Source organism: Phacochoerus africanus, chromosome 15 (assembly GCF_016906955.1).
Source record: "Phacochoerus africanus isolate WHEZ1 chromosome 15, ROS_Pafr_v1, whole genome shotgun sequence".
Lineage (NCBI taxonomy): Eukaryota > Metazoa > Chordata > Mammalia > Artiodactyla > Suidae > Phacochoerus > Phacochoerus africanus.
The window spans coordinates 24,410,285-24,426,144 of record NC_062558.1 but is presented as its reverse complement, the minus strand read 5'-3'; the positions used below and the strand labels follow the sequence as shown (position 1 = coordinate 24,426,144).

The 15,860-nt window shown below is 45.5% G+C and overlaps 1 protein-coding gene across 2 annotated transcripts in view; it reads right to left on the bottom strand.

Moving 5' to 3' along the window:
- Positions 1-15,301, bottom strand: part of STX2 (syntaxin 2) — a 38,116-nt gene extending 22,815 nt beyond the window's left edge. Inside the window, exons 1-2 of one of the 2 annotated variants that reach the window (XM_047761207.1) lie at positions 15,067-15,301; positions 4,190-4,264 (exon numbers count right to left, since the gene is read on the bottom strand). In XM_047761207.1, the coding sequence (XP_047617163.1) occupies positions 4,190-4,264; positions 15,067-15,096 (105 nt within the window). In that variant the 5' untranslated portion in view covers positions 15,097-15,301. The remainder of the gene's footprint in view (positions 1-4,189; positions 4,265-15,066) is intronic. The other variant, XM_047761208.1, reaches the window with a different exon arrangement.
- Positions 15,302-15,860: the final 559 nt, after the last annotated feature.

The following is a 15,860-nucleotide window of genomic DNA, read 5'->3' as shown; positions in this document are numbered from 1 at the left end:
ACCTGGATGTGATCTCTGCCTGGCCCACTTCAGACTTCTGACCTCTGCAAGTGTGTGATGATAAATGAACGTTTCATTCAACCCCTGTGTCTGTAGTAATTTGTTACAGCAGCAGCAGCAGACTGATACTCATGTTAACATAAATAACATGTCTGTAGGGAAAAAAGTATTTTTCCCAAAAAATCAGTGGAAGTAAGAGCAGTGAAGACATCTTTCTGCAAACCTAACTTCATGGCAGGCATCCTGATTCTGCTCTCTGCTTCTGCCTTTAGTCAGCTGCGACACCACACACTTCACGTAGCCTCCAGGAAACTCCACCCCTGCCCATTCACAAGGGAGTGAGAGGAAAGAGGCAAAAACCTTGTTGTTCTAATGAAAATCCTATAGCCACATGAACTCCTTGAAAGGGTCTTGGAAGGGTCTTGGAGACCCCAGGGACACTGAGTCCAAGCCCCACAGCACATTTTGAAAACCAAGGTATCAGAGGGTAGTCTAACACAGAAGTCTGCTTTCCTAGCGCAGTGAACGGCTATTTCATTAGGCCTGAGTGTTATTTCCATTCACACAATTTCTACAGAACTTCATATACTTTGAATACTTGTAATTTAATTTTATTAATCATGTAAAAACAACATGTAAAATTAAAACTGAATCTTAAAAAATTTTGCTATTTTACCATAAAGGCTTAGACACAAATAACGATTTTTTTTTTTTTTTGGCTTTAGTGCACAGATCTACATTTCCATTTGGCACCTTTTATTTGGGGGGGGGGGAGCGTGAGGGGGCACACCCACAGCATGTGGAAGTTCCTGAGCCAGGGACTGAACGCATGCCACAACAGTAACCCAAGCCTCTGCAGTGACAATGCCAACTCCCCAAACTGCTGCATCACAAGGGAATTCCTCCATTAGGCATCTTTAAAGCACCATTATTTCTGAAGTAAATTCAGTGGTATGCACCTGCCACAAAGTAGAAAAGACACTACTGGAGTTTCCGTTGTGGCTCAGCAGTAACAAACCTGACTAGTGTTCATGAGGACACAGGTTTGATTCCTAGCCTCACTCAAACTGGGTTAAGGATCCGGTGTTGCCGTGAGCTGTGGTGCATGTCACAGATGCAGTTTGGATCTGGTGTTGCTGTGGCGGCGGTTCCTAACCTGGAACCTTCCATATACTGCAGGTGCGGCCATATAAAGGGGAGATGAGAAGAGAGGAGAGGAGGGGAGTGGAGGGGAGGAAAAGATACTGTTTTACCTCCTGGGGAGTTGTGCAACACACTCCACCAATATGTCTGCAGCAGAAGCCCAGTGTCGCCCCAAAAGAAAAAGAAACTGCTGGACTGCCAACTGGGGACCAGGAGGGAAGGGCCACCATCACAGCAGTGCCAAGTCCATTCACATCTGAGTTTACCATACAGGGTCTCTCTCTGTTCACTACAAATCATCTTCCCAAAAAGGAGACTCCCTGGCCACCTGTTACAGCACTATTTCAGTCTTAACCAAACACTGGCCATGAGCAAAATTCCTATCTTTTGCAGTGTTCTACAGCATGTTTAAGAGTGGAATGCCACCTTCTAAAATGGTTTCCATTAACAAACATCATTTGCTTCTCTATTTGTCTGAGAAGTCATCTAACAGAAATTAACTGTAAAACAAATCAACTATTTGACAATGAAACTGGAACTTAAGTTAGAATCAACCACTCTCAAACCTTCCTAACACAAGTCACCTGTTTTTGCACGTATCCCTGAGACACCCACAGCCAAAACGGATTAGTACAATGTTACCATGGCTTAATGACATTTAGTGTTTACATAACTCCTCTCTAAAATATAATAACATTTAGGAGTTCCTGTTGTGATGCAGCAGAAATGAATCCAACTAGTATCCATGAAGATGGGGGTTCGATCCCTGGCCTCGGTCAGTGGGTCGGGGATTCTGCATTGCTGAGCCTGTGGCTTAGGCTGGCAGCTGCAGCTCCAATTCGACCCTGAGCCTGGGAACTTACATGTGCCACGGGTGCAGCCCTAAAAAACAAACAAAATTAATTAATTAATTAAATTAAATATAACAACATTTAATGCCGGGAAGTTCTTTTAATTCTTTATTATAGTTTACAATGTTGTGCCACTTTCTACTGCACAGCAAAGTGACCCAGTCATACATATACATATATATACACATATATATATACATATATACATATATACACATATATACACATATATACACACATATATATACACATATATATACATATATACACACATATACATATATACATACACACACATATATATGTGTATATATATGTATGTGTTCTTTTTTCTTATATTATCTTCCATCATGGTCTATCCCTAAAGACTGGATAGAGTTCCCTGTGTTGTACACCAGAACCTCAATGCTTATCCATTCTGAATGTAACAGTTTGTAATGCTAGGAAATCCTTAAAATAGAAATATTTTACAAAGAACTGGGATAGTAGAATTAAGCATCTAGGTAAAGGGGATAAAATCAGAGAAACAATGATTTTACAAAGTGGGTAGGTAAGCTAAAGATAATAAAAAGAGTCTCAGAGTTCCCATGGTGGCTCAGCAGAAACGAATCTGACTAGGAACCATGAGGCTGCAGGTTCAATCCCTGGCCTCACTCAGTGGGTTAAGGATCTGGCATTGCCATGAGCTGTGGTGTAGGTCGCAGACTCGGCTCAGATCCTGTGTTGCTGTGGCTGTGAATGTAGGCCAGCAGCTGTAGCTCCAATTAGACCCCTAGCCTGGGAACCTCCATATGCCACAGGTGTGGCCCTAAAAAGCAAAAATAAATAAATAATAAAAAAATAAAAAGAAATAAAAAGAGTCTCATTTCCAAAGTGAATCAGGAAATCCAGTATCTTAACTCCTTTGTATCTTAAAGCAAGTCCCTGTATCTAACAACTTAATTATGTTTTTTCCATTAGTTAAGATTAGGAACCAACATAAATACCTGAAACGCAATGACCAGGCCTACAAAAGGTATTCAGTAAATTCTGGCTGGCTCTGGAAAACTGGTACCTTCTAATATATTTTTATTAACATTTTACATATTTTGAAATCCACGTACTGACAGACCAGTTTAGATTGTCAACAGAGTCAAGAGCCAACTGAAACTATTAGATTCAGCATAATTGAAACAAATCCTGCAAATCAAGTTTTCATCATTAAAAAAATTACACTGAACATATCTTTTCTTCATGTTTACCAAAGACAAAATAATTGTTCTCTGATTCAATTTCAAACATCTGAAATTATGCAAAAGTTAAACAACTATTAATTAGGGTTAAGAATTTAAACATGATGTCAGCCTAGAAATAGCCCTGGGAAGCTAAGAGGGAGAGGGACAGGCCTTGCAGGGAAGGCCAAGAGAAGGGACGGAGTGAGGTCAGACCCTAGCATGTGGGTCCAGAGATGGCAGCCACACACTGACAGCTCAGACAAAGGCCACAGTGACCAACGGCGATGGCAGAGCAGGGCTGCTACAATCACGCCTCTGCTCATGGGGAAGGCCCCTCCGCAGAGAAGTCCCAGCGGACCTAGAATCTGATATTCTGAAATGGGGAAAACTTCTCGGGAGAGGAATTTCAAATTCAATCAACAATCTTAGAAAACATACAACACGAGCTTTCTGACCTAGGCCATCAATACAGGGGACATTTCGTGGAAGGAAAGCAACAGAAGCCTCACTGTGTGTGTTGAGCACAACCACACTCATGGCAGCAGCAGCTGAAGGAGTAACAGGGGTGCTCGGGCTTCCCTCCCAGGACCAAGCAGCCCTCAGTCTGGGGCACCAGTGTCGTGGGCGTGTACTTGGAGGAGGAGCCCTCTCCCAGCTCCAGCCCCAGCCACAGAGAGCAGCAAGGACCACCCTGCCATGCCCCCAGCCAGCCTACAGGAATTGGTCACACTGCCCTCCACACCCACGACCACCTTTCTCACCCAACCCCTCCACCTGGTCAACTACCAGAAAGAATGGCTCAACGGTAATGAATATTTTAAAAGCACTAAAAATTCTAAAGCTCTTACATAAATTCAAACACCAACTTTCAAAAAGATTAGTTTGGGTAACATTTCAAATGTGACAAATGCACAGTCACATCAATGTAACTATATTTAAAGAAGGAAAGTCTGACTAGGTATTTCATTAAATGACTCTTACCTGATGGAAGAAATCATCCATAAAATGGTCTTTTTCAACAACAACAGTTGTGTCCCCATCATCATTTTTCCGACACTAAAATGGAAAAATCTAAGATGTAAAATTCAGGTTTTAAAAATGTTCATGTCCACATAGAGGATGGCTATACAACAAGTTCCTCGGTAGAGCACAGGAACTGTATTCAATATCCTGTAATAAACTACAATGGAGAAGAATATGAAAAAAAAAGGAAAAGATATACATATAACTGAACCACTTTGCAGTACAAAAGAAATTAACTCAATCAACTATACTCCAATGAAATGAATTTAAAAGAAAATTTCCCATGTAGGCACAAACAGTGACTCAAAAGACAAAAGCTGTTCTGTACCTACAAGATCTCAACTCACTAAGAGCACCAAGTGTAAGAGGCCAGCAGCACGCCAGGGCCAGACCCGGCCCGAGACCACAGTCAAGGCAGGCAGAGATAGCTGCATGCCCCACAGGAGGAGCAGGCGCATCCTGGGGAACAGCAGCTGGATCCCTCAGGACTGAGTGACGCAGAATCCTGCGTTCTCACTGAGGACTTCAGCATGACATTGGCCAGTCTCCTCTGCCACCAGTGAGGGTGTGTGCACTGCACATTCTCCATAAAATGCTGCCACCATGAGTTAACTTTTCTAGACTACGTCATATTTTCAAGGAACTCTCACACGTATTAGCTGGTGTTTATCAGGTGTTTATCATTCGTCCCTCAGTGAGTAACTCCCAGTCAGGCCCCACTGATAATCGATGAGTACTTTAATGAGGAAAGACTTACTAACAAAGACCTTAATGAGTAACACTGAGGAAGAAAGCAACCGGCCACTGGGAAGAGCCAGGATAAAACTGTATTTCAGAAGTTGGGCACTGTTAAGTTTAAAATGACACTGGAGAATAAAGAATGAGATATTCTTTACAAGGGTTCTCACACTGGCGGGACAGCAGCACCTGGAGGGCTGGATCTGATTCAGCAGGGCTGGGGTGGGCATTCCATCTACTGATGATTATTCCAGAAGGTCAGGCATTCTAACAAGTTCCAAGCGATGCCGCTGGTCCAGGTTTCCCAGGTGAAGAGCCCCCTTTGAGGCAGGTGAAAGACCTTCACAGGGAAGAAAGCACCCTCTGTCCACAGCCACAGGGATGAGGAGACCATGGCAGACCCAGGGACCTGGAACCCAACCGTATGATGCTTATCAAGGACTGGGTCACAGCCTCATCAGCGAGTGCTATGGGTGCGAGAGGGAGACAGCCTCCAGGATGCAGAGGGACTGTTCTGAGCCGTCTCCCCAGGGACACACTGGATAGGTCAGCTCACTTCCAACCTTGAAATGCTGAGGTGGCAATGGACTTCAGGAATTCTCTGAACCCTTGTGCAAACTGAAGCCCTCAACCACTGAAAATCTGAAGTGCAGCTTTACTGATCTGCAACCCAGGAATAATGTGGAAACAAAATTCCACTAAATGCAGCCAAGAAAAATCCTCAAAATGTAATAAGTGTTAACACCTCTATTAAAAGTGCAAGAAAGCATAATGCATCCTCCCTCTGTACCACCCAGGGCCCTCACTAAGGCCAATCACATCAATTTGGCCTAAAAGTCAACCACCATCTCTCACCAACCCTTGAAGGCTTTGGCACCTCCTGAGCCTGAGGCTCCTCTGGGGTAGATAAGACAATCCTGAGGGCAAAGGGAGAAGAAAAGTGTTTCTCTAAGATAGAGAGGCATGAGCTCCCTTATACAAGGGGCTTTTATCAGAGGACTGTAAAGAATATTTTCTCACCAGGTGCTCACAACACAGAGGGACAGCCACGGGCTGCATCCAAGGGAAAAGCAGAAACCTACCCAAGGGCTTCCTGTAGACACTCACTAGCTGCAGGCAGGAGTCAGCTGAGCTGGCACCTCTCAGGGCTGTGGCTGTACTCTCTCTACACTGACCATTTCTTACATTTTCACTGACTCCCAGGGCATCCACTGAGTGGTTTTCCCAGCAGGGATGGGACTTACATTGAGTTACCACCCTGCTCCCACAGGACTCCAGTTATTGAGAAACAAGCTTGGAATCAAGCAGCACTGCTGCTGAGAATGTTTTATTTGGGCCCTGTTAGCAGGACAAGCATGGAGAGTTCCCGCTGTGGTGCAGCGGTAATGAACCTGACTAATATTCATGGGGAAGTGGGCTCAATCCCTGGTCTCGCTCAGTGGGTAAGGATCTGGCGTTGCTGTGAGCTGTGGTGTAGGCTACAGATGTGGCTCGGATCCCTCGCTGATATGACTGTGGTGTAGGCTGGCAGCTACAGCTCCAATTCAACCCCTAGCCTGGGAACTTCCATATGCTTTGGGTGCTGCCCTAAGAAGACAAAAAAACAAAAACAAAAAACAAAAAACCAGAACAAGCATGATGGGTTGAACTGTGTCCCCATCCAAATATATTCGATGATACTAACTTCAGCCTGCAACCCACGTTTGGAAAAGGGATCCGTGAAGATGTAGTTAGTTAAGGTGAGGTCACACTCGAGCAGGGTGGGCCCTTAACCCAACATGATTCATGTCCTTATGAGACAGAGACATGCAGGGGAAGGTGGCTGTGTGATGAGTGATGCATCGATAAGCCTAGAATGCCACCGGCAGTATATCAACTTCTTGAGCTCTGTCTCTGTCTGTGAAGCAGGGACGACACCTGCCCCCGCTCCAGAGGCAGGGCTGTAAGGGTAACTACCCATCTGGGCTTCATAAGGGCCATTATTTTCACAGGGCAAGCATGAACCAATAAAGGCTTTCAACATCACTCCTGGTCCATGCTCTTAATTCTAAGCAAAGAGCACTCAGAGGCAGGTCTGCAGTCATCTAACCAGCGGCAGAAAGTTCCGCGCAGGCAAACCCACGACCACCGCAGCATCTGCTCCTCTCTGGGCTCTCCCTCCTTCTGTGCAGGGAAGGGCTATGGTCAGGACAGGTATTCAACGCGCTGCCTTGTCCATCCCCCAGCACCACCCGAGGCGAGAGCAGCCCCACCTCATGCATCAGAACATGGCCTGGTGACTGAGCCACGTGCCCGCAGCCTCCTCCAAGCCTGTATGGGAAACAGGTGGGTCTGACCTTACAGAAATCTCCACTACCCTGACTCCTGAAATAGCAGAAGCTGCCCTTCCCTCCAGCTCACACTCACGGGAGAACCTAGAAACTACTGCTATCCATGCTCCCCATCCTGCCAGGAGAAGCTGAGGCCCGAGGAGTGAGATACTGCCCCAGACACTTATAGCGAGACCGCCTCATCCATCTGAGGCCAACCCCCAAGCCTAACAACGCCAACCTCCTCCTCCGCAGGAACGGAGCCCCACCCGGGCCTTATGAACGCCCCTGAGTGCATTTAAGCATCCTCAGGAGGCCCTGTATGTCACATCCCCCAAGCTTGACTTCTCTTCTCAGCTGGGAGGCTCAGGGCCAAGGAACCACAGAGAGAACTACCACCTTGTAAGTAGTTAATTGTGTATTCAACCAAATGAGCAGAGGGGAGGGGGAGAATGAACATGAACTTGGTGGGCAGGGCCAGGGCTCCCCTGTGGCTCAGGGAAAGGCACCTGCCCCTTCGGCTCTCAGCGGGGGGCTCACACCTCAGCGTGTGAAAAATGCCTAGGGATTTCTGCTTAACCTTTTGTCATGGAAAATCACAAACACATAAAAAGTAGAAGGAATAGCATAATGAGCCCTCAAAGTACCACGCATGAGTTCAAGATGGTCAATCCGTAGCCTGTCTTGCTTTGCTGGTGCACCGCACCCTCCACCCCTGCGGCCCTTGACCATCTTGAGGCAAAACCCACACAAAAGATTCCTGACAAGTGTGTGATGCAGCCACAAACCTCAGCTCACTAACTACTTCACCTGCCACTCCAGAAGGGACACTGTTATTAACTTCAGGGCTCAGGAGAGACAGGTTTCAACATAACACCTTCCCCAAGGGAGGTCAGTCATTTTACTATCACGTTATATACTGACCAACTCCACGCAGGAGCCAGTGAATAAACAACTGCTAAAGAAACTCAGCTCTTCCTCAACACTGAAACCTGTCAGGCATGCTCTTTATTCACAAAGACATTTACCACACATTTCTCCACCTGCAGACCAAGGAGCCTCCTTCTTATTTTTAAAACTACTTGTATTTCTTAGTTCCATCTAGAATTCTCAAAATCATTAGTCATTAGAAAACAGGCCCAGTAATACTGTCTTAGCTTTTCCATTCATAAAAAAAGCAACAGAGAGAAGGACTACAAAAACAATGCTATTTTATTAAGCTACATTATTGCTCCATCTTCAGTGAAGCCCATGTTCAATCTTTCTCACTGGGACAGTGTAATCCCCGTACAATAGCTGTTGTTTATGACAGTGTACTTATTGTAAGTAACAAAATGATTTGTGGCAAAGCATTTACTAAAAGCAGTGGGCACACTGTCCAATATGACATACTTGATTTCCAAAGTGTCAGAGTGCAAGATAAACATTCAAATATCAACATTGATTTCTGTTAAATTTTAAAAGAATTCTCCTTGGAGTTCCCATCATGGCTCAGTGGTTAACGAATCTGACTAGTAACCATGAGGTTGCGGGTTCCATCCCTGGCCTCAATCACTGGGTTAAGGATACAGTGTTGCCGTGAGCTATGGTGTAGGTCACAGACATGGCCTGAATCTGGTGCTGCTGTGACTGTGGGGCAGGCTGGCAGCTGCAACTCCGATTAGACCCCTAGCCTAGGAACCTCCATATGCCGCAGGAGCAGCCCTAGAAAAGGCAAAAAGACAAAATAAATAAATTTTAAAAGAATTCTCCTTAAAAGTAGCCTTATATTAAATTACAATTCTCTCTCCATGAAAACTACTCTGAGGAAAAGAAAGCAATTATCTTCCATGTTTAGAGACTATTTAGCAGAGATGAATAATTAGTCACTGGAATGCTCACTATTTATATAATTCAGAAGCCAAAGTTGGATAAAACACTGGATTTTCCTCCAGGTTGCTCCCCACATTCACATACACTAGGGCCTATGTATAAATGATAACAAGAAATAATTATCTTGAAATATGTACAGTGGCTGTAGTAGATTTGCTGCCAGAATACATTATTTTTTTCCAAAATTAAATCAGAAATTAAACAAAATTAAACAGAAAAGAATACTTGTAATTAAAAATAGGTAAAAGCTAGGGATTCCCATCGTGGCTCAGCAGGTTATGAACCTGACTAGTACCCATTAGGATTCAGGTTCGATCCCTGGCCCCACTCAGTGGGTTAAGGATTCGGTGATGGCGTGAACTGTGGTGTAGGTTGCAGACACACCTCTGATCCAGCGTTGCTGTGGCTGTGGTGTAGGCTGGCAGCTGAAGCTCCAATTCAACCCCTAGCCTGGGAATTTCCATTGGCTACAGGTACAGCCCTCAAAAGCCAAAAAAAAAAAAAAGTAAAAACTGACTGTTGGCCAGTTTGTAATTACGATGCCAAATGTAACATTTCTTTTGCATATTTTTATAGAATCAGTTATAGTCTTACACCCTGTGGTAGAATATTACTTTGTTGCCAAATGTAACATTTCTTTCACATATTTTTATAGAATCAGTTATAGTCTTACACCCTGTGGGTAGAATATTACTTTGTTTCATGTCTTGTATTCTTCCTACATATGTCTCCTTTATTAATATTATATAAGCACTATTTCGTGGGTACTTACACTTTACATAGATAACATTGTACTACACAAATGTTTGTTTTTTTTTTTTTTCCTCTCTGATACCTTTAAAGATTTCTCATCCCTCATGTTTGCTCACTACTGATAATCAAACTCACCATCTTTCTGTCCTTCAACCCAACCTGTCCCCATGGCAGAGCCTCAGGGCTGACCAAGCCTTCTGCCCAGCCTGCCCCTCCCAGACCTGTGCCAGGCTGGTTCCCCTCTCATTCAGATCTCTGCTCAGACACCTCCCCCCCGGTGGCCCAGCCCAAAACAGCCCACACCCACTCACCCTGTTTTATTTCCTCTCTGCAGGTACCACCAAAGACATTTTATTACTCATCTACTTAACTGGGTCTTGTTCCCTCCCCCACAGCAAGGGGAGCAAGGACTTCAGGGTCTTGTCACAACAATCCATAAGTGGCACATAGCAGCCACTCTGTAAAGATCAGCTGAATGAATGAACGAGGAGCTGGGGTGAAGAGGAGAGCAAGCATGGACAGAAAGAGAAACCAGGAAACAAAGACACAGACACACACAGTGAGCAGCAGCATGTGCCCAGCAGGCAAGCCTCGAGGACAGAGGCAGTCTTGGTTGCTTACAAGTCCCTGGTTCCATCGCCTCATGAGGTCTGATAGCACATCCTGCCCTGAGTCTGAGGCACCATTCTACCCTTTAATCAATCTCCCCTTTCTGCTGCAGCTAAGGGGTTTCTGTCCCTGGCAACCCAAAGAGTCTCGAAGACAACGGAGTCCATTGTCGATGACATTTTCCTTACTCTGGGCATTTGCAGCAGCAAATGCACGACTCAACACACACCTAGCAGGTGCTTGGTGTAGAATCCTGGGGCTCCAGCACAAACCTGCCCTGGAAAGGGCAGAGCTGGGGGCAGGAAGTGGGAAGAAGACAGGACCGCACATGTGCTCAGAACAGGCAAAGATGACCACCTCTGGGGACATGAGAGAAAAGGAGCACAGGAAGAATTCCTGGTGGTGATGCTACTGAGACCAAAAAGAAGGTGCAGGGCAGGCAGAGATGGAGCAGCAAGTTGCAAAGGCAGGGGAGAGGGAGTCCTCTGGGGGCAGAGTGGGTTAAGGACTTGGTGTTGTCACTGCTGTGGAGGGGGTTTGATCTCTGGCCCATGAACTTCTATGTGCCACAGGCACAGCCAGAAACAAAAGAGAGAATGAACAGACTTGAAGTTAACAGAAGTAATTGAGCTGTGGAAATGTAGACGGGCTCTGCTACTTCATTTTGCAGACAAATAGATATTTATTACAGTTCACTGAGAAACTACAGATTCCAATGTCACAACCGTCTGGATGATGACACAGGATTTAATAAATTATGAAATTCTAAACTACAAACAGATACAAAATTAGATTATGTTTATATATGAAATTATAAATGTATCATGGAATTCTTGGTATTTTAAGTTTTAGTTAAGTACTTAGAAAACGTTATTTTATAAACTGGAATCTGAATCTTTACTACAGAACAATCTGCACTACCAGTGCAATCTGAGCTGCCAGAAAATAACTTTAAAAATATCTGGGCAGTTTTTCCTGCCCTTTAAAAAATTATACTTGCAATTCATCACCTTGAACCCAGGTATTAAAAATTGTAATTTTCACATTCATCTGCTAATGAATACCACATAGCAACAGCATGTTTGTTTATTACTCTGCAAATTCCCACAGTTGAAATTTGCAATTTTTCTATTTTTAACTATAATAAATACAGCCATTTGCCTTGGAAAACTTTTTTTTTTTTTCTTTTACAGCTGCGCCTATGCGTATGGAAGTTTCCAAGCTAGGGTTGCTTTGGGACTGCAGCTGCCAGCCTACATCACAGCCACAGCAGCACTGGTTCCAAGCTGCATCTTACCCCTACACCACAGCTTAGGGCAACACAAGATCCTTAACCCACTAAGCCAGGCCAGGGGTTGAACCTGTTTTTCCTCATGGACACTATGTCAGGTTCCTCACCCCCTGAGCTACAATGGGAACTCCCAGTAAATTTTTTTTTGTTCTTTTTAGGGCTGCACCTGCAGCATATGAAGTTCCCAGGCTAGGAGTCGAATTGGAGCTACAGCTGCTAGCTTACACCACAGCCACAGCCACACGGGATCTGAGTTGAGTCTGCGACCTACACCACAGCTCATGGCAATGCCAGATCCTTAACCCATTGAGCAAGGCCAGGGATCAAACCCACATCCTCATGGACACTAGTCAGATTCACCTCCACTGAGCCACAATTGGAATGCCTTTATTTTTTATAAATCAGAAACATCTGGATTTAGAGCTTAGGAAATCTTGGGCAAGTCACTTAAATCTGCTGCACCCATGTGAACTAGCTGCTTAAAAAGAGAATCACTGGTTAGAAGCAGCCGTATCTATATTTGACAAATTGTACCTAACTTTTAAGTCCTTTCCAAGTAGTTATCACTGGTAAATTTTTTCTTAGTAAGAATCATTAACAGGCAATAAAAGAAACTTTTAGAAGGCATCGCAAATATTTTGTCAATGTGGACATCATAGGCATTTAACCACCAAAATTAAATATTAAACTTGCCTGGGGCGGGGGGAACAGCCATTCAGAAACATGGTTGTAAAAGGACATTCAACTACTCCAAGAACTACTTGGGAAGGACACATTTTAACTTTTATATCTGATAATTTTCAGATGAGTTTTTAAATATTAAAAGTTATTAAGCTTTAAGTAGGTCAAATTCAATTTTAATTTAAATGTTTTATGCCAGGGAGAAGGGTGCTTTTTATAACTTCATAAAAACATGAAAAAAAAACCTAATAAATATTAGCAGCACTTGTAATTACACAGCATTTTCTCTCTCCCATCTTCTTCCAGAGCATCACATGTAGGAGGTAATTCTATGTTTCACAGGTTCTTCCACAAGTAGACAAGGAAGATGTTATTATCACCATTTTATATACAGGAAAATTGAAGTTTTGAGAAGTTAAAAGTGATCTGCCCAAGATTAGACAACTCCAGATGCATAAACTTCAACTAATTTACTCTACAGCTGCTCAGTCTCTGCATCTACAGCAAGATGGTACTAGACTAGAAAAGGTCCCTTCTCACTCCAAAATTCTAAATCCACACAAATTTACATGTTCTTACCCACATTGTTGCAGCAAAAGCTGAAACATACATCCACTTAGAGGGAAAAATAACTGTCTCCTTTATTTTTTTGCTAATCAAGCCCAGAAAAGCTGCTTGTATATTGCGCTGACCGACTTTTATTTTTTTTTTTACTATTCTTCGTATTCATAAATTTGATTGTCCTTTCATGTGCAGATACATTCACCATTTCTTCATTTAACATATATTTGAGCTTCTAACTGTAACAAGGACAGATACTCCAATGAGTAAGATAACACAACAGTGAGGTGCAAAGGTCAAAATATCTAACCACTGCAGTTCCCACTGTGGCCCAATGGGTTAAGAATCCAACTGCAGGAGTTCCCATCGTGGCTCAGTGTTAACGAATCCGACTAGGAACCATGAGGTTGCAGGTTCAATCCCTGGCCTTGCACAGTGGGTTAAGGATCTGGCGTTACCATGAGCTATGTAGGTTGCAGACTCGGCTCGGATCCCGAGTTGCTGTGGCTCTGGTGTAGGCCGGTGGCTACAGCTCCGATTATACCCCTAGCCTGGGAAACTCCATATGCCGCAGGAGCAGCTCAAGAAAAGGCAAAAACACCAAAAAAAAAAAAAAGAATCCCGACTGCAGTTGCTGTGGAGGCAAGGGTTCCATCCCTGGTCTGGGAACTTCCATATGATGCCTGTGTGGCCATTTAAAAAAAAAAAAAAAAAGACCTGACCGTTAATAAAAAGGGAAGGAAAGAAAAATCACTATGAAGAAACCATCTGGAAATGAGCGTAAAGCATTATTTCCATGCTCCTAAGGATGAATAATTCATTGCCTTTCTGAACCAAGATTCCTCATCTGTCTGGAAGGACACAGACAATATTATTTGAGTGCCTATTCTCCCTACTGTCTAAGCAGGGGACATAGCTGGATCCATTCCTAGTAGAGGTTAATTCATGCTCTGATGCCTCAGGGTAGTGGGCCTAGCACTACTTTGAGGCTGCCAATGGTCTAAATGTACACATTCAGCATTATTAGTATCTGAATTTTTAAATAAAAAGTCTTAATTGGTCCTGTTGACCTAAAATATTTCAAGTCTTCCACATTATATAAACATCCACTCTAGTTTCAATGTCACCATCTCACTCACAGATCAAACACTATTTCTAAGTGAACAAAATAACTTTTCTCTTACTAGTGTGATTGGCAATTTGCTGTAGTTACTGAGCTATCTGCATACTCCACTAGCTGGGTGTGTTGGAAGTAAACAAAGGCAAAGCAAACTATTTACAGGGGAGACACAAGGCACCTCTGTACCTGTCTCTCCCCTCATCCAAGCATCCAGCCCAGTCAGGAGTATGCGCATATGTAGCATCATCTGCATGCACTTAACTACTGAGCTCCCACTACAGGCGGGGCGGGGTCCTGTCTCAGACCCCAGGGAGAGAACACAGAGCAAGGGGAACAGTCCCAGCTCTCCGGGAGCTGACACCCACTAGGGTAGGACCGACCGTAATTAAACAGTAATTTCTGATCATAGTAAGTGCTGTGCAAAGATTCAAAGCAGGCGACAGGATGGAGTGACTCCGGGAAGAAAGCAGCCTACCTCGGAAAAGAGGATTCAAGGCCCAGCGGGACGGCCGCCTTGCGACGCCCTCTCAAAACCTCAGTTTCCACCTGTGCAGAAGCCAGGACAGGACAGCTCCTGCCTCCAGGCCGTCGGGGCAGCGATTCAAAAGACGGTGGGACCGCGACCCACCACAGTGCTGCGGGGTGGGAGAGCCCTGTGCCCTGCTCCTCGACTCCGCCCGCAAGACCGCCTGGCCGAGTCGGTGCCCCCAGACCTACGCCTCCCCTTCTATCCCCGCGCCCCCGGCCCAGACAGCCGTCACCGCCGGTAACCCCGGGCCCGTGACCCCCCACGTCCCCGCCCACCTCCGCGCCGTCCACCCCCCTCCCCGGCTTGGCTAGGCCAGCGCCCCCAGCGCTCCCTGCCTGAACCGCTATCCGCCGGCTCTCCCGCCGCTCTCACCGCCGTCAGGTCTGGCAGCCGGTCCCGCATCCCCGCGGGCCGAGCACCGCGCCCCGCCGCTCAATTCTGCCCGTCGCCGCCTCCGGCCGGCCGTGAGCTCTCCGTGACCCCGCCGCGGTCTCCGACAGCCGGTCTCCCTCCCCTCAGCCGGCGCCGCCACGGCAACCGCGCCCGCGCGCTCTGCGCATGCCCGGTCCGCGCCGCGCCCAGGCCCACGCAGACAGCGGGAGTCTTCCTGCGGGAATGCTGCGGCCCGAGGGGCGGGGCATCGGGGGCGGGGCCTGGGTGCGGTGGGTGGGCGGGGCCTCCTTTGGCGGGGAAGGGACAGGCCCTAGCGGAGGGGAGGGGCGGGGCTTGTTGAGGAAAAGGCGGGGCTGCTGCTGAGGCATAAGGCCAGGCGGAGCTGCATTCTGGCGGCCTCTTAGGTCGGTTAGATGTGCCTTTTGCCCTCCTTGATTTGCCTTTGTTTTTGTGCTTTCACCTTCATTTTAAAATTGGTGAACAATCTGGTGACAAGTTTAGCAAGGCTATGGAAATGAGCTGGGTGCAGCTTTGCATACACATATCCTGAACATAGGCCTTCTCTCTGAGGGTTCACATCAGCCTTTTGCGTGAATAAAGGAGAAGAGATGAAGTATGGCACATAATTTCTGAGTAACAAAATTAGAAGTTAAAGGGTATAACTCAAAATGGCATGCAGAGACTCAGGCCTTGGGATGAATTTCCAGTGTGAGAAACAGGCAATACAGAAGCAGACAAATAAGAAAATAAGAGCATAGACACAGAGGAGACCT